This window comes from Nannobrachium achirus (assembly GCF_963921795.1).
Source record: "Nannobrachium achirus genome assembly, chromosome: 15".
NCBI classification, from domain to species: Eukaryota; Metazoa; Chordata; class Actinopteri; order Myctophiformes; family Myctophidae; genus Nannobrachium; species Nannobrachium achirus.
Window position 1 is genome coordinate 36,839,673 of NC_137822.1, and position 22,456 is coordinate 36,862,128.

Genomic DNA, 22,456 nt, shown 5'->3' on the forward strand with positions numbered 1-22,456 from the left:
ATGCTGTATCACGATCACGATTCTTTTTCATGTTGGTTTTTATGGTTAATTTTCATGTTACTTAACAGTACAAGCACCTACAAAAACTAAAAGAGAAAGGAGTAACTGGACTATTTAGACCAGTGGTCCGCAAATTGGGGTCCAGGGACTCTCTGGGTTCCTTTTGGGAGATCTAAATTGACCTTTACAAGTCTGTAACTCTGACAGTATTCAAATGGAACAGGATTTTTTATAAGGCTCCCTCATTGTATCACAATATATCCGATATCTCTGAAAAGGCATACCGTGGAGACATTGTATCGTCTCTCAACGATAAATTATCACCATATCGCCCACCCCTGAGTCCACACACGTGTTGTGAGCTTGTAGGTCGGCTATTTTTGCCGAATCTTCACCCCAAGGCTCAGTGTGGGCTGTCTTTATTGTTAGAACATCTTGTGTGCAGGTACATGAGAGCGAAACATATTTTTGTTTGTTTTCTCCTTCAGACGTTGCATTGCAGCAGCAAGTAATTGGCCTGGCAGAGATCATTCTATAGATTCAAAAGACAAGATACCTTTTTATTACAGCTGTTCTCAAAGTGGGGTCCGGGGACCCCCAGGGATAAAAATAATCTAATATAGCTTCAAAAGCAGTTTTACCACTTTAAAACTATCTACAAGCTTGCAACGTTGTGAGCTTATAGTTCTGCTTCGATCAAAAAAAGATTATCTTGCAAGCGTTTGAAAGAAATGTGGAATCTTGAAACATTTCAACAACACAAATCTGGCGTGGATTTGCCTGCAATGCGTGGCAAAAAATCTTCTTCAGATGGGGGGGTCCAAGGCCAAACTCACGTTGATCTGTGGGGGTCCTTGACGACGCGGAACATATTCAGGACCACTGTGGCTTCGTCGTCTATCCCCCAAGAGAGCCTTCCAGATGGAATATATCAGTGGTTCTCAAAGTGGATTCCAGGGACTTGACCCATTCAAGTCTGTAACTCTGACAGCGTACAAATGGAACCAAATGAACGGGTTAATTTTGTCCCATTTGTACCCTGTCAGAGTTAAGGGGAGACCTATAGAGCAGGGGTTTTCAACCAGTGGCCCAGGGACCACCAGTGGTCCTTGAGGGGGTTCCACGTGGTCCCCAGCTAAATAATGGATATTTGGTAACCAAATGGACCCTTATAGATCTTTTAACACTTGAGAGTGTAAAATGAGGTGATTTAATTTGACATTTTTTCCCATCCAACAACAACTAAAAATAAGTTTTGGGTCTGAGAGGCAAAACCTCTTCAAATGGTGGTCCGCAGCTCAAATGCAGAATAAATAATGGACCTTGTTATGAAAAGGATTGAAAAGCACTGTTATATTGGCATTCAGAGATTGCGGAATAGTTGTCTGGCCACGTGAGACTAGGTTCGTCCTCATACGTCTCTCATACAAGCTCACAGCGCGCTGCGAGCTTGTAGATCTGCTATTTTTGAAAAGTGAAAGTTTGCGCACATTTTTGAACTTATGTATTTTTAAACATTTTTTAACTCAAATATTTGCTTCTGGGGGGTTCCATGGAATAACATATTTTTGAGGTGGGGCTCTGCGGCCAAATACATGTAATTTTGGGTGTCCTTGACATGAAACAGTTTGAGCACCACTGACATAGAAAGGATTAGGATTTTAGGAGACATTTATAGAATCGGGTCATCATATTCAAAGATTGAACGTTTTGTTGTGATGGAGTTTGGTGGTGGTGTGGGACTGTTGTGTGCTATGGCTACGGCGTTGGCTGTAATAATAACCTGGTCATGTGAGAGACAGTGCAGCGATGCAGAAAGGAGATAGGATCACACAGCTCCGGGGCAGCACCGTGTCATGCACCTCTGTGGGAAACACGCAGCGATGGAGAAAACTACTCACATGTTTTACTTTAGTAAAAAGTATCAATACGGCAATATTAGGGGTGGGCAATATAATCAATATGGCGATATATCACCATATTTTATTTCCCAATACTGTATTGATAGTTCAGACTGTAGTATCGCAATACTTTGGGAGCAAAAACAAAACTGTTCCTGTGCATAGAAACCAATGATGGGAGCGGCAGTGACTCAGGGGTAGAGAAACCGTCATTAGAACACAGAGGGTTCCCAGTTCAATTCCAGGCTCCCCCAGAGTTAGTGTTGAAGAGTCCTTGAGCAAAACTCAGTCTGAACCCCTAGTTGCTCCCGGTGAGCAGGTTGGTTTCCTCCGCCATCGGTGTATGAATGTGTAAAGCACTTTGGATAAAAGGCGCTATACAAATGCACCATTTACCAATGGTAGAAGTCCAGTCCTGACATGCCACTGCTGTTCAATAAATGAAAATGGAAAGTTTTAATGAAATGGTCAATTTGTCCATTGAGTTATCAATATAATGTGATGTACATGCATATTATTAGACTACCCAGGTGGTGCAGGGCAAGTTGGACTTTCAGCTCTACAAAAAACATGTAATATTCAGTTGAATATTGCAATATATCACAATGTATTGTATCGCATCGCAATATATCGCGATACAATCGTATCGTGACCCAAATATCATGATACGTATCATATCAGGAGGTTCTTGCCAATACCCATCCCTAGGCAATATGGAAAATACAATGTTATAAGTAGAAGTACGGGATTCTAAATTTACTTGAGTAAAAAGTACAAAAGTATTGGCATCAAAATGTACTTAATGTACCAAAATTAGAAAGTACTCCTTATGCAGAATGTCCCGTTTCAAGTTTGGAAATGTAAAAAAAAAAGTCTTTTGAAAATAGCAGATCTACAAGCTCATTGTGAGCTTGTAGATCTGCTATTTTCAAATGTCCGCAATTTATATATGGCTGCGCTGAAGTGGTTAATGTATGTTTTATATATAATCAAAATCTACACAGTAGCTAGTAACTAAAGTTTTCAAATAATTGTAGTGGAGTAAAAGTATAATATTTGCCTCTGAGATGTAGTGGAGTAGAAGTAAAGGTACTAAAAACTCAAGTACAATTTTGAAGTATTTGTGCTTCACTTAAGTACAGTACTTTAGTAAATGTACTTATAGGTACTTTCCACCACTGCTGGGCGTGCACTAGGGTTGGGATCCCTTTGGGGATTTTAAAACGATTTCCCGGTTCCGTAATGATTCCATCTTAACGGTTCAACAACGGTTCCCTTTTTTAACCCATTTAAGACTTGGAATAATTTTATACTTTACTTAGCTATTGAAAAAAAAGCAGATCTACAAACTCACAGCGTGCCACAGAGTACCGTGATGTGAGCTTGTAGATCTGCTATTTTTTATTCTTTTAAGTCATGAAAGGTTTTGCAATTTTTCTAACTTATGTATTTTTAAAGCGAACATTTGTAACTCAAAATTTGCTTCTGGGGGTCCCTTGAACTAAATATTTTGAGATGGGGGTCCGTCCGTGGCCAAATACATATCATGTTAGGGGTCCTTGACATAGAAACCACTGACATAGTGGTTCACAAATTCTATCGTATATACAGTATTGCATACAGTATTGCATACATATTGTTGTAGTCAATGGACTCACTCGCTAGCTTTCGCCGTGGACTGAAGACCCACCTCTTCAGACTCCACCTAAACCCTTAGCACTACAGAAAATCAATGACCATACATGAAGATAGTTAGCATTTGTATTTAGGTTTTTTTAGAACTTTGATTTTATTGTGTTTTTTTCTAGATAGATATCCATTTGCACTTGTTATATTGCTGTTGATGTACTGACATATTATCTTGTGATGTTTTGTATCTGCTTATTGTAAGTCGCTTTGGATTAAAAAACTATCGCAAAACAGAGCTTCAACTTTTTAACCAAAAACATTTTGTTTAAACCTCAAAATATCACTTATTAATATTTGATTTGAAAACCAGAGTCTAGAACTGCAACCCGAAGTCCATATTGGTTGCATTAAATAGCCAACTAAGTATTATCCCTGTGTATGCTGTACTTATTCTGTGACCCTTTGGGTGTCAAAGGGACCCTGGGGACTTTGGCGTTGTGTCCCCTGTGTGTGTGTGTGTGTGTGTGTGTGTGTGTGTGTGTGTGTGTGTGTGTGTGTGTGTGTGTGTGTGTGTGTGTGTGTGTGTGTGTGTGTGTGTGTGTGTGTGTGTGTGTGTGTGTGTGTGTGTGTGTGTGTGTGTGTGTGTGTGTGTGTGTGTGTGTGTGTGTGTGTGTGTGTGTGTGTGTGTGTTAGCGCTGCGGGGACTTCTTCTTCCCGAGGGTCCACCCTCCAGCCTCCACCACAGACACCGGCTTGCTTTAAAAGCCCCCCGGGAGGGAGAGGGGCGGGGAGAGGGGGAGGTTTAGCAAGCTCGGAGGCCGTCCAGAACAAAAGCGTCCCCCGGATATTTCAGGGCCTGTTTGAGGGCGTGAGTGGGCCGGCCCCCTCCAGCCAGACCAGAGCCCCCCTGTGTGTTTGGTTAGCGGCAGGACGGGGCCGGGCGCTGAGATTACATGTGTAAAGTCAACACGCAGCGCGCAGGGGGGCCAGATTACCTAGTCAAAACAACCTCTCTCTCTCTCTCTCCCTCTCGCTCTCGCTCTCCTCATGGAGGCCATGGCTCGCTCTATCTCACGTGACACTTTCAAGGTGCTGCAAGTGTTTGTTTGTTTTGTGTTTTTGGGAAGTTGTGGAAGTGCTATTTCTGGCTTAACCCATTTAGACATGAGGTCGATTCTTTCCCATTTATGATGTTGCTATACATTTTTGTGTTGGGTGGAAAACGTGTAATATCCAAAACTGTTCCTTTTTTTTTTCTTTTTTATTTATATATATTTTAAAACCAGTTTAAAATAGTGAAAACAGCCGACCTACAAGCACACAACGCCTTGCATCGTGAGTGGAAGTAAAAGTATGGGGACTGCCCCATAGGTGGAACTCCCGTTGGGTCGAACAGTGTCGGCAGGTTAGATAATCACCCGAGAACGTCGGCAGGTTAGATAATCACCCGCGTCACGGTTACTGAGGTTAGGTTTAGGGTTAGGGTTAGGCATAGTTTTACTGAGGTTAGGATTAGGGTTTGGGTTAGAGTTTGGTGGTTGATCCAAAGGGTGTTCGACCTAATGACCAAAAGTATTGGAAATACTCTAGTAAAGTACAAATACGACCTCAAAATTATACTTAAGTACGGTGCTTGAGTAAATGTGCTTAGTTACTTTACACCACTGCATTTTGGGAACCACTGATATGGAGTTTTTGTTCAGTAAGAGGTGTCCCCGTCTCTGCAGCTCTCTAATGCAGTGGTTCTCAATCTGTGGGTCGGGACCCCACATTATTTTGGGGGTCCCCAAGATGGTTAACTTAATGTGCAACATTGTTTTCTCACTCAACAGTAAACAAACCAACACAAAGTTTTAGTGTATAAGAGGGTATCTGAACATTTCTAAAGTGACAATTTAAGGACTGACAAATTAAACATTGGCCAAATTGTCAAATATCAGTGGCAGAAATTGTGGAATATATTTTCACAATAGAACTGTGTTATACAAAATGTAATGCCTCAACTCTTAGTGCTAGTCAGGGTGTGGGGGGTCCCCAGTGGCCTGAAAAGGTTGAGAACCACTGCTCTAGTGAATATGAGTGACATATTTATGCATAAATAAACTTGAACAGTGTTTGAACATATACTGTATATGTAACTGGGCTGAGCTCATTTCTATTGTGGCCCTGATACTTTTTGCTTGAATTCCGGAAAACACACACGCTTAAAATAGTATATATTTTTGCTTCAGATCTGATTTGTTTGCTTTACTTTTAGTTGTTTGTTTTTGACGGTTCACGTTCTTAAAAAAATAGGCTCATATCCGATATCACTGTAACTCGACCGTTCTCCTCAAATGACCCACATCATGATGAACCAACAACAATAATATTTGAGCAGTCTGTGTGTGGGTGTGCGTGCGTGCATGCGTGCGTGTTTTTCAGTCCAAGCATGTTTATTGTCCATTTATTATCTGCACCCGGCCGGGACCCCTGGGAGATTGTGTTTTCAGCTTTTCACCTGTCTCCGTCTGTCTGTCTGTATGTCTGTAAGCAGCTAATCTCAGGCTCTCACACTTTTTAATATATTATTAATTATATTAGATACAAATGGCCTTGTGAGTCGTGTGACAATGACCATCAAACAATGATGTGATACTCCGTAACATTTACCTTTTTAATTGCCTTCATAAATCTGTGGCCTATTTCTGACATGAATGCAAAACTTCAATCAGACCCTAATTAGAAATGCATGTTGAGGCAGGGGCCTCCATACAACGCACCTCCAAAATTATGCAAGAGAGCACAGCATGTCGTACAAACTATTTACAGCTCAGCTTCCTCTTGTCCTGGAAGGCTGCACTCCAGCCAATACTACCATGGATGGGCAACCCGCCTGGCAGGGATCTGCGCTTAGTGTTCCTATATTAGCATCATTATCTCCCATAAGGTTGTCTTGGTGTTTCTAGCCCCCCCCCCCACACACACACACACACATTTGAAGCCCTATATTTGAAGTTCCCCAATAGGCGGCTCGCGGGCCATTTGCAGCCTGCGGGGGGCTACTGTCTGGCCCCCACCAACCCCAGTAATAATGGTGGTATAAGAGCAGCAACAACACCAGTATATCGTCATTGTCGGGTGGAAAACCCCGTATCTCAAAATGTGTATGTTCTTTCGCAAAGTAAAGCTCTGCTTCGTCACACAAGGCGGTCGCACAAAAGTAGTGAAAACAGCAGATCTACAAGCACACAACGCCTCTGCGACGCCGGTGCGAGGCGTTGTGTGCTTGTAGATCGGCTGTTTTCACTAGTTTAAATCATTTTTAAAATGATGAATGCAATACGAACGGTTTTGGACATACAAGATTTTCACCCGACAACGACGATATCTGAACTGTCACTGGAGTAGCGGGAACGCCACCGTTGCCCCCTGCAATGTTGTGGCCCTCGGCTTGGTACCCTAGACATAATTTGGCCCTTGGGGAAAACTAATTGGGGAACCCTGCCCTATATTGTCAGGACACTCTTCTCCACTGCTAGGCCTCTGCCAAAGAGTGATGCCAAGTCTGATTATTACAAGCAACTTTGGGCTTGTTTTTGAGCGGTGCACACCGCTCCAAGGCTTGACTGAGTGTGTATGTATGTGTGCACGTGTGTATGTAGCATATGTAACTATGTATGAGTATGAGCTTTATTTAATAAGCTTATTAATATCACTGTTGTCTATCCGTTGATCGCTCCTCGGTTGCTGGGAGTTACAGACTGCAGAGTTGCAGAGTTGAGATCGAAATGATGAATGCAATACGAACGGTTTTGGACATACAAGATTTTCACCCGACAACGGCGATATCTGAACTGTCACTGGAGTAGCGGGAACGCCACCGTTGCCCCCTGCAATGTTGTGGCCCTCGGCTTGGTACCCTAGACATAATTTGGCCCTTGGGGAAAACTAATTGGGGAACCCTGCCCTATATTGTCAGGACACTCTTCTCCACTGCTAGGCCTCTGCCAAAGAGTGATGCCAAGTCTGATTATTACAAGCAACTTTGGGCTTGTTTTTGAGCGGTGCACACCGCTCCAAGGCTTGACTGAGTGTGTATGTATGTGTGCACGTGTGTATGTAGCATATGTAACTATGTATGAGTATGAGCTTTATTTAATAAGCTTATTAATATCACTGTTGTCTATCCGTTGATCGCTCCTCGGTTGCTGGGAGTTACAGACTGCAGAATTGCAGAGTTGAGGAGACTAAATAACCCGGAAAACAAAACATCAGTTTCCCGTTCGGTCCCATTCTGTTTCTGCAGAAGAAGAGCGCTTTCCTCCTGTTCCAAGTTTCCACAGCGCCACGAGGACCCGTCCGCATGCATTGAAGTGGTGCCTGGGCCCTGGGCGTAGCTACGACAACACGGAAGCAACGACACTGTGTCGCTCGCTCACATACAGTACTAGTATAGATAGAATGCTCTGCAGCACATCGGAGCACACGCACGGCAGTGTGCACGCGTGCGACCGCCCTCCAAAAACACTGTAAAAACACTGAAAACACTGGCACAGAAGTGTATTATTAGCCTAAAACGGAGATCTCCCTCTAAGGCACTTAAAGTGTTAAGTTAATCATCAAGACCCCCTGGATTTATTGATTGATCGAAGACTTTATTAGAAGGTTGCATAGAAACCGGCAACCGTGCTACTAACTAACTATCAAACACGGTTAAATATGTCTGTTACTGATATGATCATGTTTTCAGTTCAGTTTGTTTTATTTTTCAGCACTTTCGGACAGTTCAATACAAATACAAGTCTGATATCCGTGCATCTGAGCATAGTATCAAAAGATAATAAATAAATATAGAAAAAGTTCAAGTTCAAGAGTTCATTTGACATGATAAAGTGTCAAAGGTGCCAAAAAAAGGAGTAGGGAGAAGCATACTGCTTATCGAGCCCTACCCCTGGCTCATTCTCATAGCAAAAGGTAAGAAGGTAAGAAATAGTAAGACATTCAACATTTTTTGTTCTTTTACACATATGTATACAGCATGTACTCCCGCACATATGATCCTCACTCTCTCTCACACACACACAACTCACTCTCTTGCATGTGAGAGTCAAGATAGCAAAGAGCTCCACATAGAATGAGTGTCACCGTGGACTCTAGCGAGATCGATACAATCACAAGTTACCGCAGCAAGCAATGCCATGTTTATGTTAGGGAATGTCCGGTCCGGCGCTGTTGTTTGCGTGTAAAAGTCCCGGGGTGACATTTATATTTTTGCGTCTCAAACAAAAAAGTTGAGGAACCACTGCTGTTGCCCCCATTTGGACTTTGATGGCCTTCCTGCCCTGGCATTTTACAACACCAAAGTGGTCTTGACCCTAAAATGAGGAATGCCAGGCCTGCCACAGAAGGAGGTTTTGTTGTCTCTTCTCCTACGTGGTTTTTAATTTGAAAACTTTAATTTAGGGACAGGCATCTCGCCAAAGTTTGATGCGTCGGAAAACATTTTAATTTGTCCTATACGTGCACCCAATAGGAACAAACAAAAAAGTAACTTACTTCTGACCTATATTTAAGTAAAAATAGATGTTCACCCACCTTAAAAGGGCTTGTCCACCATTGAGCACAATTTGATGCTTTATATAACCTGTAGCTATGTTTAATCATGAGCTGCAACAGAATTCCATTCCTTTTATTTCCGTCTGCATATTTGGTGAGGATATATTCATTATATTTGGCTACCGTAAAGCTCATATTAAGATGACTAAGTTTGGATGTCATTGCGGCACAGTGTTGGGAATCATTTTAAATAGACGTGTATTTTAGCCTGCATTATTTAAATAGAAAGGGTCATCTGGAGTAGTCCAAGGTTAGCAGTATGTCTAGAGTCATGTCATCAACATGGATCTGTCCCATTTAGCGCCACCATCAGGCCGACTTTTGCAAAACACATTTTTGGACACTGCTCCTACAGATTTTGCCCTAAACTCACGCAAAGCGGTACACAGTATGTCTAGAGTCATGCCATCAACATGGATCTGTCCCATTTAGCGCCACTGTCAGGCCGATTTTTGCAAAACACATTTGCGACCTGACGGTCGCTTATCTCCCGTTTAGGGAGTCTTGCTAGTAATAATAATAACTAATACAATTAATTGAAAAGAGTAACGAAATTGTGTCCAATACAACTATTTCTTAACAAAATGTCAAGTCAAGGGATTCCAGCATTTTTGTGGCATTTGAAAGACTTTTAAGCGTATTTTGATTATCGCAATACTTTTATTAATCACTTATAATCACAATTATTTTGGCCACAATAATTCGTAACATATGTCTTATCACTCTGGACATCAAGCAACTCTGCCTTCAGAATTTTTATAATTTCTCTAAATGTTTTGACTATTTTCGTGTAATATTGTAATATTTTGAGATGTATGCCATCCCCCCCAAAAAAACAGATTTTGAATATTTCACTGAATGTGCAATGTATCTATTATATGAAATCTTATTTTTTTATGGAATCACAGAAAATAATTAGCTTTTCCACAATATTCAAATCTTTTGTGACAGAGCTGTAAAAATCTCCACTAGATATCCCTCCATCAGTCAGTCTGTCCGTCACATCACATCACGTCACATCACGTCACCTCATTTCACTTCACGTCACATCACACTTTTGCCCCTACACTTATCTCTGGCACCGTTGGCCCTATCGATGCCGAACTTTGCACACACACTCCTTGGATGGCAAATCACAACCTGATTTCTCACATGGCCCTCTTCTAGCTCCACCATCAGGCAGATTTTTGGACACTGCTCCTAGAGATATTGGCCTAAAATCACACAAAGCGATACACAGTATCTCTAGTCTAAAGTCATGTCATCAACATGGATCTGTCCCATGATTTCCCATATTCCCTGATTGGCTACGATTGCCTTCTAAAGTTTGTGTATGCGACGTGGTGGTCGCTTATCTCCCGATTAGGGGAGTAAGACTGGTTTTCTCCACTATTTTTTTAAATTCTGGACTTCTTTCTTTCTTTGCGTTTCCTTCTTTGAACTTGGGAATATTTGATTGAGTGTATACCAACACTGATTTCTGGTCCTCCCCTGCCTGCCTGTCTGCCTGTCTGTCTGCCTGCCTCTCCTCACAGCAAAGGTGAGGGGGGGAGATCATATTCGACCGTAACCTAAGTCCCGGGTCTCGCCGTTTTACCCCATGGGAAAGGGCGTGGACCCCTCTGTTCCGACCTCTGTGTGTGTGTGTGTGTGTGTGTGTGTGTGTGTGCGTGTGCGTGTGTGACGCAGTTTCGGCTTACGTGCAACAGGTTTGAAATAGACTCTTCCTTGGGCCCTGCCAGGACTCCCATAACCCACCTGTGTGCTGTCGTTCTTACACAATGTCTCCTTTGTTGCCAGCTCATAGCTGTGTGGGATCGCTGTTATTCGAGAGGCGCGGGGGCCAGTCGATTCAGGTAGAGGGAAGATGGCTCCCATTGTTGCCCTTCTCTCTCTCTGGCTCGCTACTCGCTGCTAGTGCCGACTCCTCGGTTGTTCGGGGCTGAATCGGCGACGTTGTGTTTATGTTTGGTCTACCTTTAATTTCATCAAACGGCAAGATACGATTTATATGGAAACTGTCGCTATTCATTTCTCGCAGATGATCCAATCGCTACAAACGTTTTTTATTAATTAAATTGAATAATCAAGAAGTGTGTTCTTTTATTTATATATATATATATATATATATATATATATATATATACATATATATATAATTCAACAAAATTGACGGTGATTGCACTTGACTAAATTGATTACTCTGATTAACCACTTAAACCCTATTTTCTACAGACAAAAATTGTGAATGTAGTCGTATTAAAAACTTGGAACGTGTCGCACCGTGCCATATTGTGAGCTTGTAGATCTGCTATGTTCACTATTTGGTTAAAAAAAAAGAAAAAACTATGAAAAAAGGGGAAATTTCAAAACATATTAAATTGTAATTAGTTTGATTAACAGTGTCACCGCTACTCCGATTCACGTCTTTGTCCTTTTTTTTGCGTGCTTCTTACAGTGGATGGGTGCGGCGAGGAGCCGTAGGAGAGAATGGATATTCATTCATATATTCATGCTCGCCACACACGCACACACACACACACACACACACACACACACACACACACACACACACACACACACACACACACGCACACACACACACACACACACACACACGCAACGCACGGCATTCCCCCCACTTTGTGTCACTAGTTGAAACTAGTTCAGACTAGTGACTGGCGCACGGTGACATCATCCCAAGTCTAGCTGCGAGCTCTCTCACCGGCTTCATTATATATACCGTCACTGTCCGGGGCGGCAGTGGCTCAGGGGTAGAGAAACCGTCATTAGGACGCAGAGGGTTCCCGAAGAGTTCCCAGTTCGATCCCGGGCTCCCCCAGAGTTGGTGTCGAAGAGTCCTGTAGCAAGACTCTGAACCCCTAGTTGCTCCCGGTGAGCAGGTTGGTGCCTTGCATGGTTTCTTCCGCCATCGGTGTATGAATGGGTGAATGTAATGCACAATCTATGTAAAGCGCCTTGGATAAAGTTGCTAGATAAATTTACTATTTACTGTCCGGTGGAAACCCTGTACTGTGTGTAGAAAAAAAATAAAATAAAAGTACTTTCAAGAAATGGAACGAAAATGACCAGATATAGTGAAAATAGCAGATCTACAAGCTCACAACGCGTCGCAACACAACACGTCACGTCACATCACCGTGAGCATCAGCCCTATAAAATGGGGCTAAAGTGCTTAATGTTTGTTTTGTGATATTATAATTTACTAGTCCTGTGCCCGGGGGTGTGCGACGAGGGATTGAATTTAGGAGTGTCAGAAGTAATGTTGGAGAACACAGACCAGGTGTGCAAAGTTGTATCCGTCTGTCTGGCATTCTTTTATGACCATGTATGGTGTTCCGTGTCCAGGCCAGTCTGTGATGTCATCTCCAAATTTGGGCACTGTAGTGATGTCAGTCAGTGATGTCAGTTGGGCTTTGTTGATGTCAGTTGGGAATTGTTACCATGGTGGCGACACTGTTTAGTATCAATGATGTCTAATGATAACTATAATACAATAGATTATAATAGTGGTTACTTATAACACAATAGAATTTATAATCATGTATTACTATATCCTGGTGGTCTAAATGAAAAGTCAGTGAATGATCAGTCATTAGGAAGTGTTTGGCCCTGTTTGGCCTGGCTCAGAGCAGACCTACTCTGGAGTGGATACTTTTTAGTACCACGTTTAGTACCACTTTCACACCACTCTACCCAGGTCCTTGTAGTGGAAAACCTGGCACAAGTGGGTGGTGTGGAGTGGTGCGGTGTTGGTCCATGTTAGTGTAAAAGGGGCTAAAGTGTCCTTGAGCAAGACACTGAACCCTTGGGTGTCGTGTGTGTGTGTGTGTGTGTGTGTGCGTGTGTGCGTGTGTGCGTGCGTGCGTGCGTGCGTGCGTGCGTGCGGTATGCAAATGTGTGTGTATTTGGGTGAATGTAATGCACATTATAATGCACTTTGGATAATGGTGCTACTGTATACATGCACCATTTAGCCCCCTTTTTTAAAGTTATTTCTGGAGCATTTTAAGCCTGTTATTCGACTGCTGTTGGTGTATAGAGAGAGAGATAGAGAGACAGGGAATGCTTGGGAGACGGAGTAGGGGAATAACATCCCGCTAATGGAGTCAGGGCACCGTGCCCAGGTGGTACGCACCCTAACCACTGGGCTATCAGGTTGCCCCGACCAGCAACCACTTAGTGCACCCTAGCAACCACCTGACAACACCCTAGCAACCACCAGAACAACACCCTAGCAACCACCAGGTCAGGGGTGTCATCGTTTACCCCTAGTGTTCACCTTTAACCTCATATTCAGTTATTTCATGCAGTTCTCTTTTTGGCAGAACAAGTCATCAATTAATTTAATTTGTCTTCTCTTGTCTGTAACCATGCATTTATTTATGCACTTTTCCACCTGACATCTCTATTTTGGGCATGTCATTACTTAAGCCTAAGCTATGTGTGAACATTTTCAAACATCCCTCCCCTAAAATAGCAAACCATTTTGTAAATGGGAAGTGGGGCATTTTTCTGAAACAACCCGTCCGCACCAGGTGCCTTGTAGGCTTGTTCTGATTGCCGATTGGATCATCGATTGTTTTTTGGCAATTCTTACTATCACAACTAAGATCTCAACATATTTAATCAGTGGATCTCAACCAGGATCCACAAATTGATATGTATTTGGGCCCTCATTTGAAAGAATTTTTGTGGCAGGGACTCTCATAAAACGTAAAAGTTATTCCATATTTTCCACAATCTTTGTATATTTTTGAATAGCTGATATTTCAACAAATTTGGCTGGGAGCCCCCCTGAAACGTCTGTCCCCCATGCTTCTCCTCAGCTTGTTGACCCATTGATCTCACGTTGCACACGGGCATTGACCATCAGCCTATAGCATCTGTCGTCGTCATGGTTGCTTACAGCCCCAGATGTACTCTGTCACGGTACCAACCACAGTGGGTAGACTTCGCTACGGGGATACTGGACTGTCAGCTCTTGGTGCCAACACTGTTAGTGTGTTGTTTACTCAGTGATGGAACAACGGAGCAGAGCGGCCGGTCCGCGGCCCCCCCAAGCATTCGCTGGGGGTCTGCGACAACCTGCCTCACAGCTGCAGAGAAAAACCTCTCTCTGTGAATCACAACGTGTGTGTGTGTGTGTGTGTGTGTGTGTGTGTGTGTGTGTGTGTGTGTGTGTGTGTGTGTGTGTGTGTGTGTGTGTGTGTGTGTGTGTGTGTGTGTGTGTGTGTGTGTGTGTGTGTGTGTGTGTGTGTGTGTGTGTGTGTGTGTGTGTGTGTGTGTGTGTGTGTGTGACTGTAACTGTCTAGCTCACTGCTCAAGGGTTTTCAACAGGGGGTCCTCAGAGTTACTACAGGGGGTCCTCCAAATCTTTGTGTGATAGAAACCTCTTTTCTCCTTTTTTATATTAAACACTTGAACCCTAGCATCCATATTCTGAGAACTTTAGCCAAAAATAGCAGATCTACAAGCTCACAACGCCTTGCAGCACGAGGCATGTCAGCCATTTTCGGCAAAAAGGTTTTGTAGAGGGCGAAAAAGAGCAGATGAAGTACAGAGTGAAAGCAAGGTCAACTTTATTAAATATTGACGGTTCAAGTGGTTAAATATCTGAAAACACAAATTGACATGAATCCAAAATACACTGATGATTGTGCTGTCAAACGATGAAACTATATGGAATCTATGAAAATGTAGTGCGGCTCCCTGCTTCATCTCTCTCTCAACTAAGGGGTCCTTGGCCTGAAAATGTTGAAGACCCCTGGTCTAGCTTGAGCTAGGCATAGATCAAGTCATAGGAACACATGCCTTGCCCATACATAACTCAAAGTCTGCAAATACTTTGAGTGCTCACATCCCCGGGTATGGTCTACCAGTTGGTTCTAAATGTATGATTAATTGCCCATCCCCTGGTGAATGATTGTCACCTTGCTGTCTGGAGAGGATCTGTGTGCTCGGTGGATGTGTCACTCATTTCACCAGAAACAGATGAACTACTATTCACTTGGACAAGAATGGCACCATTCACCACTCTTTGGATAGGAGCACTTGGACCAGTTCAGTTCAGACATAGAAATGGACTCGGATAGGGATCAATTTTTTCTCACACTAGTAAACACTCCAAAGGACCAAGACCCCGCTGAGTACTGCGTACTGAGTGGGACCACCTCAGGATACAGTTTTCTTCCAGGCTACCCCTTGCATTGTGAACACAAAGAACCCTTTGCTGCTGTATTTCAGCCCTCTAGGCCAGTGGTTCCCAAACTGGGGGGTCCCCCCAGATGATTAGCTTAATGTGCAACATTGTTTTCTCACTCAACAGTTAACGCACATACACGTATAAATAAATGTATACAGGGTCTCTACTCTCTGCACATTTCCAAAGTGACTTATTTTAACAAATTGGCCGAATACGTAAGAAAGATGCAAACATTGTGAAAATAGCCGATCTGCACTTTTCACAATATTTATCTGTGGAAGCAAGTTAGACATCATTCAATCAACCACTACAATTCCAAGTGGAAATCTGAAAAGTTTGGTAACTCGAGGGTCGAGGCTAGGAGAAAAATAAATCCTGCACGCTGTCTCTCCACTGAACAGCCAAACAGTTCTTTTTTAAAGGAAACCCAAGGTTTCAGTCACACTGACCTTCAGGTATATCTGGTTACTTCAGGATCAGGGATTGGCGCTGAAGGTCAGCGCGACCCAAAGGCTGCAGGATTTATGTTTTCCTGTTGACTGCCTGCTCACCACCACCATGCACCTGTCCCTTTGAAGAGGCTGGACAGAAGGACCTTTTGACCAAGCCCTCTAGGCATACTGTTGACCAAGACCAAGTGCACCTTAGCTGAGAGAGAGAGATGAGGCAGGGACACCCACTACATGCAGTATTATGTTGTATGTATAACATTGTGTAGCAGATTATACTTGTTCATACTTTTCATAGATAACTTGATAGCCTTGTAAATAGATATGTTTTTACACTTTTTTTACTCAATCACTGCCAAGAAAAAACGGTGAACTTTCGCGGTTGCCTGCCGCTATTTTCTCCTTTTAATATGGGTGTGTACGTGTCCATCGTGCACCATCCACGTGCACGCCATGGTCCGTTCGCGATTACAAAAGAACTCATCTTAATCCATCGCTGAGCTAGGAGCAGTGTTGTTTACAAAGGAAGTGAACGGAGCAGGAAGTGGTCACAGAGAAATGGCCCAAAAAAAATGCAGATCCGGTTCTGGTTTTACGGCCCAGAGCAGAAGCACTATCTCTAGGGTACTTAGGAGCCGTGGAGCGGCGATCAGATTTTTGTTATATATATACTGTATTTCTTTCAATGAAATCATGAATCAATGAATTCTCGGCTTTCTCGGGCCGGGGCAGCCTGCCCTGGACCAACGGCTATTTCTCTGGATTCTCGGGTTGGGGCAGTAAATGAGTTGATATGTTGGATTCATGGTAATGGTAATATCCCTTCGTCCATCTACAAGCTCGTAGATCTATTTTAGAGTGTACAAATGGAATCCAATATGGGTCCATTTGGTTCCGTTTGGTTCTGCCCTCAAAGGGTTACAGACCCGTAAGAGTCCATTTGGACCGCTTTTTTACAATTGAGGCATTTAACAGACGCTCTTAATCCAGAGCGACTTAACAATTACCAAGGTATCAGTACATCAATATCAATACATCAAATGGAAACAAATAGTAGGCAAATCTAAGAAAAACAGAATAGACCAAGCGACTGCTGTTGGTCCCTGCCTGGTCCCTGACATTGTCTCTCTCTTAACCCTGCCTCCCTGTGCCTCTCCCTCCCTACAGAGACAGCCTGCGGGGTCTGCAGAAGATGGACGAGCGGCCGGAGGACCGCATGATCCGCGAGAAGCTGAAGGCCACGTGCATGCCCACCTGGAAGCACGAGTGGCTGGAGAGACGCAACCGCAGAGGGCCTGTGGTGAGCAGGACTTTAGCCTGTTTAGACCTGGAATTATTTTATACTTTTAGCTATTGAAAAATAGCAGATATACAAGCTCACAGCGCGGCACCAAGTTCCACGCTGCAAGCTTGTAGATCTGTTATTTTAGAAAAGTTGTGGACATGTGTGCAAATCTTTGAATATATATGTTTTAAAGCAAACATTTGTAACTCAAATCTTTTCGTCTTGGGGGTCCCCCTGGAACTAAATATTTTGAGATGGGGATCCGTGGCCAAATACATATAATTGTGGGGGTCCTTCACATGAAAAGGTTTGAGCACCACTGACATAGAAACATTTAAAAAAAAAAAAGACGGATTTAGAAGACACTTATAGAATCGGGTCAAAATATTCGAAGACTTGCACAAAATGTTCACAATGTTCAAAAATAGCAGATCTACAAACTCACGCTGTGAGCTTGTATATCTTCTATTTTAAATAGTTAAAGCATAAAATAATGGGTCAATAATATACCGTATGTTGTCAGAATAAGCTTTGTTTGTGTTTTGTTTTATGCCCTAAAAGAGAGACTTTGAGAGATGTCTCACTGTCCTCACTCATTGAGGAGGCTATTTTTTGTATTATCAATTTGGAAACAATGGCACAACCCAGCAATATCTTTGGCCAATTAGATTAGTTACATCATGGCAAGAAAACTACACAACCAAAACTCTACCAAAATGCACTATAAGCTTGATTCACATTTGATTGCGAATGCTATTCATGCAGCTGGGCATGAATTGCGCATTAGCATCTTTGTGTGCTTGTCTGTCATGCACCCTACCCTCGCACGAGACTGACAAAAGATTTTTATCGATTTTATCATTTTTTGTATTATGTCTGTCAGTTTCTGTCAACCGTCAAGAGCCCTGTGTTTTAATGGCACTACTTCTGTATACTAGGACTGGTAAACAAATATTCTAAATTCTAAATATGATTAATAAATGTATATTCGAATATAAGAAATGTTATGATATCCGAATAATATTTGAATTATTATTATGTATTTATTTACGGCTGCTTCATGGGGGAAGGGCAGCCTTAAAGCAATTTGCTTCTTCAAAACCATGTGCCATCCATAAGGGAATGAATTGGAAGCCCCCCCCCCACCTCCCCCCCAGGTAAAGCACAGGTAACGTGCTTTTTATGTGTGTCCGAGGCCTGGCTGAAAAGTTCATACCATCCTCCTGGAGTCCTAATTAGAGTCCCTGGACTCATTTGAAGATGGGGAGGCAGGCAGGGGGAGTTAAGAATTCAGAATGTCAACAGAAGACACCTGTGTCTAATAACTGTGTTGGAGAGTCGGAGACCTCGCTGAAAGCAGCGAGGGGAGTGGGCAGGTGGGGTATGAAGGTCACTGTGACCTCAGGGCTTATCTTTTGCTCCTTTGAGAGAAGAAGCAGAAGGCTATAAAGTGAGGCCTTCATCAAATCCGTGCACCTGGTCAGAATTTCTGCCAGTCTTGTCAGGAGGGGCTTAAACCCTAAACTTGTAGGTGAAATAACTCGGGCAGGTACTGTAAATATCGTTGCTGTAGGGCCGAAACCTTGTATCTCCATTTAAACGTTATTTTTTTTTTTGTAAATGAATGCCCTACTTTGTCATACGGTACAGTTTCACACGGAAGTAGCAAACACAGCCGATCCACAAGCGCCGAACGTTTCACATCGCAGCACGTTTTGAACTTGTAGATCGTCCGTGTTTTTGCTACTTTGAAAAGTATCAGCTACGGACATACAAGGTTTCTACCTGACGACAACGATCAGATGAAAGTAAGGCCTTGGAATGCATCCATTTTAACCATTATTTTATACTATGAACTTGTAGATCTGCTATTTAAAAAATAATAATATTGGAAAAACTGATGATAGAAAACATGAGTTCTTCAAAAACCTTAGAAGGATTTAGAAGACATTTATAGAATCGGGTCAATATATTCAAAGACTTGAACACATTTTCATGATTTTCAAAAATAGCAGATCCACATAGATCAAGATCTACATAGCACCAAGTGCCGCACTATGAGCTTGTAGATCTAGCTTTTAGATCTGCTATTTTTGTGTCAAATAATAATGGTTGAAGTGGTTAAAATCTAACGTGACACAGGTGCGTTCCATGTCTTATTAGTGCCTTAACAAACATCAAGTTAGACGTGACAAATGTCCTTATTCTCCTGCCCTGCCAAGGTGGTCAAAGCGATCCCCAATCAGCAAGTGGTGAGCGAGGCGGCTCCCCCAGGGGGTGAAGGGGGTGTGGACGCAGCGCGGCCAGGCGCCCCCGCGCCCCAGAGACGCGGCTGCCGCAGTCCCTCGCCGGGACCGCCGTCTAACTCTGGAAAAGCCTGCGGGAAGCCCGAGTCGCCCGGCGTTCGCAGGAGGAGGGCGTCCCCAGTACCGGTGAGTGTCCTTAACCGCCGGCCCGTTTGGCAGTATGAGTGGTTGTTGGGTGTCGAAAGTCGGTTCCGTAACCAAATCCGGACCCCGGGGATTAGTCATAAAAAGGAAAGAAATCAAAGAATCAGAATCAATAAAATCCTAATCGTTTAAGGGTCCAGTATTACTCCTATAAAAAAAAGAAAACGCTTTCTTGTAAAGGCAGTTTTCTAGGAGGGTCATTCCAATATAACTTTAAATGATCTGCTATATTTAGCAGAGGTCCAGTGGGCAGCTAAACCGTAAGGGGACCTTTTTTATTCAAAAAATGTATACAGTAAATGGTATGCTTTGAAAAATGGTCAGAAATAACGAAGAAGAATTTACATGAAACATTAAAAAGAAATATAGTGGAAATAGCAGATCTACAAGCTCACAGTGCGACACGTTGTGAGCTTGTAGATCGTCTATTTCCACTATCGATGTTATTTTTGATGTATAAAGTTGTCAAACATGTCAGTCATTTCTTTGTATATTTAGCTTATGTGTCATATCTGCCACGTGCAACTTCAAAGCCTACAACAAGCCAAACAGAAATGTAATTGTCAACTACGAAAACACAATTAAATCGTTAATCACAATTATTCTAGTGACAATTAATAGTCATGTAAAATATTATAACGGTGACAGCCCTACTCAGCGGGGCTCTCTGGGTCAGGTTCTACCTAGGGATTGGACGATAAGTGACATCGTTTATCGTGATAAAAAACCCTCGCGATAATCGTATGGTGGAGATTTAATTTATCATGATATCGTCCTCCGTCATGCACTGGGATCAATTCACCTTTTATTATTTGCCGAGCTGCATATCCGGTACCACTTAAACCCTCTATAATTGGTAAAAGGTACTTATAATATACATACTTGATACAGTCCTTTTTTCACTCTCTGTGAGCGTTGTGAGCTTGTAGATCGGCTATTTTTTGGCAAAGACATTTTATAGGCAAATGTTTTTGGCAAATGTTTGCAAATGTTCCGCCCCAGGATAATGGATTTTGATTATCACGATGATATCGTGAATCACGATTTCTTTTGTCACAATAATCGTGATATGAAATGTTCATGTCGTCCCATCTCTCGTTCTACCTAGAGTTTCTCTGGGTCAGGTTCTACCTAGAGTTTCTACCTACAGTTTCAGGTTGTTATTGTATTGTAAGGTAAAGCTCCTTGCTCAACACCAATGACCTCTTTTCTGCCATTATGGCACTTCTGGGTCACCCAGGTCTCTGTCTGTCCCACGGGCTCAAAGCTCCAAAACAAAGACCCCCTTCCTCCCCCTCCCCCACCCGTGTTGACCCTTTAAAATCTCTGCCGACATGTTCTTTTCTCCTGGTGTTTGCACGGTTTTAACAACACTTTGCTCTGACTGCTGTTTTCTTTTTCAGTGTTAGAAGACGTACTCGGATTTCTTTCTTTCTTTTTTACTAAATGTAGCAATACCACAATGTTCAAACGCTCTGCTGCAAGTAAAGGTCCGCCGTACAAAAGTGTTTGCTGGGGCTGTCACGATTATGACATTTTACATGATGATTAATTGTCACTCAAATAATTGCGATGACCGATTTAATTGAGTTTTTGTCGTTGACAATTACATTTCTGTTTGGCTTTTAGGCTCTGAAGTTGCACATGGCAGATATGACACATATATACAAAGAAATTACTGACATGTTTGACAACTTCATACTTAAAAAAAAAGGACATTGATAGTGGGAATAGCCGATCTACAAGCTCACAACGTGTTGCGATGCGCTGTGAGCTTGGAGATCTGCTATTTCCACTATTTTTGAAAATGTTTGAAAATATATGAACATTTTTCAACATGTAAACGATTATGACATTATGACAAAATAATTGTGATTATGTCAAATAACTACGATTAGACGATTATGTAATCATTGTGACAGGCTTAGTGTTGGCATCAAAACATACTGTACTAGGCAGACACTTGCAATACCAAAACTGTCAACATTTGCCAAAAAATAGCAGATCTACAAGCTCACAACGCGTCACGAGCTTGTAGATCTGCTATTTTTTGACAGAGATTTGGTAGATAGTGAAAAAAGAAATACTGCATCAAGTACGTTATTTCCAGGTCCGTTTGACCAATTCTAGAGGGTTTAAATGGTACCAGATATGCAGCTTGACAAATAACAGGTGAATTGATCCCAGTGCATGACGGAGGGCGATATCACGATAAACGATAATATCGATCCCAACCCTACATCAGTCTAACAACTGTAGAATAACCCAAATAATCAATAATCTGTACATTCAAGCTATACACACTACAGCGTCTCTCAAAAACCAGCAGAGCTACAAGCTCAAAACACGGCACGAAGCAACACGTTTTGTACTGCTTATTTGGCTATTTTTGAAATTTGAATCCGGTATGTAGAACAGTCCATGTTTTTGTAATAATTTACATCAGCAAAGCAACTTGCGACCAAAGTTTTCAAATAATTGTGGCGAGGAGACAAAGGTACAATAGGCCTGTTGGCCTCCGAGATGTGGAGTAGAGTAGATGTATCAGGTATCTCACCATTGTACTTAAGTACAGTAAATGTATATGTGGTTACTTCCCCGTTCCCACCACTGGAATGCTCCTCATGAATAGAGTCGTCTTGACTTTTATACAAGCCAGTCAACACAGTGCACTGTGGTTTCAGCTGTCCTACTGTAGTGGGGCTGTAAATCACTGCATTAAAAGATTTGCTGTTCCTTCAAAGGCGCCCCAAAAAAACGTGGTTCTTCTCAAATGTTTTCATGTCAGGACCCCCCCCAAATGCATATCGTTGGTGTCGGTCTGAAACCTTGTATGTCCAAGACCTTTCGTTTTGTATTTTATCGTTTTAAAAATGAACTAAACTAGTGAAAATAGCAGATCTACTAGCACACAACGG

At 42.5% G+C, this 22,456-nt stretch overlaps 1 protein-coding gene across 2 annotated transcripts in view; it reads left to right on the forward strand.

Moving 5' to 3' along the window:
• The window catches only part of map3k1 (mitogen-activated protein kinase kinase kinase 1, E3 ubiquitin protein ligase), a 62,422-nt gene that overhangs the window by 6,663 nt on the left and 33,303 nt on the right, over positions 1-22,456 (forward strand). For both annotated transcript variants that reach the window (XM_080743778.1, XM_080743779.1), the window contains exons 2-3: positions 16,971-17,103; positions 19,311-19,520. In XM_080743778.1, the coding sequence (XP_080599904.1) occupies positions 16,971-17,103; positions 19,311-19,520 (343 nt within the window). The remainder of the gene's footprint in view (positions 1-16,970; positions 17,104-19,310; positions 19,521-22,456) is intronic.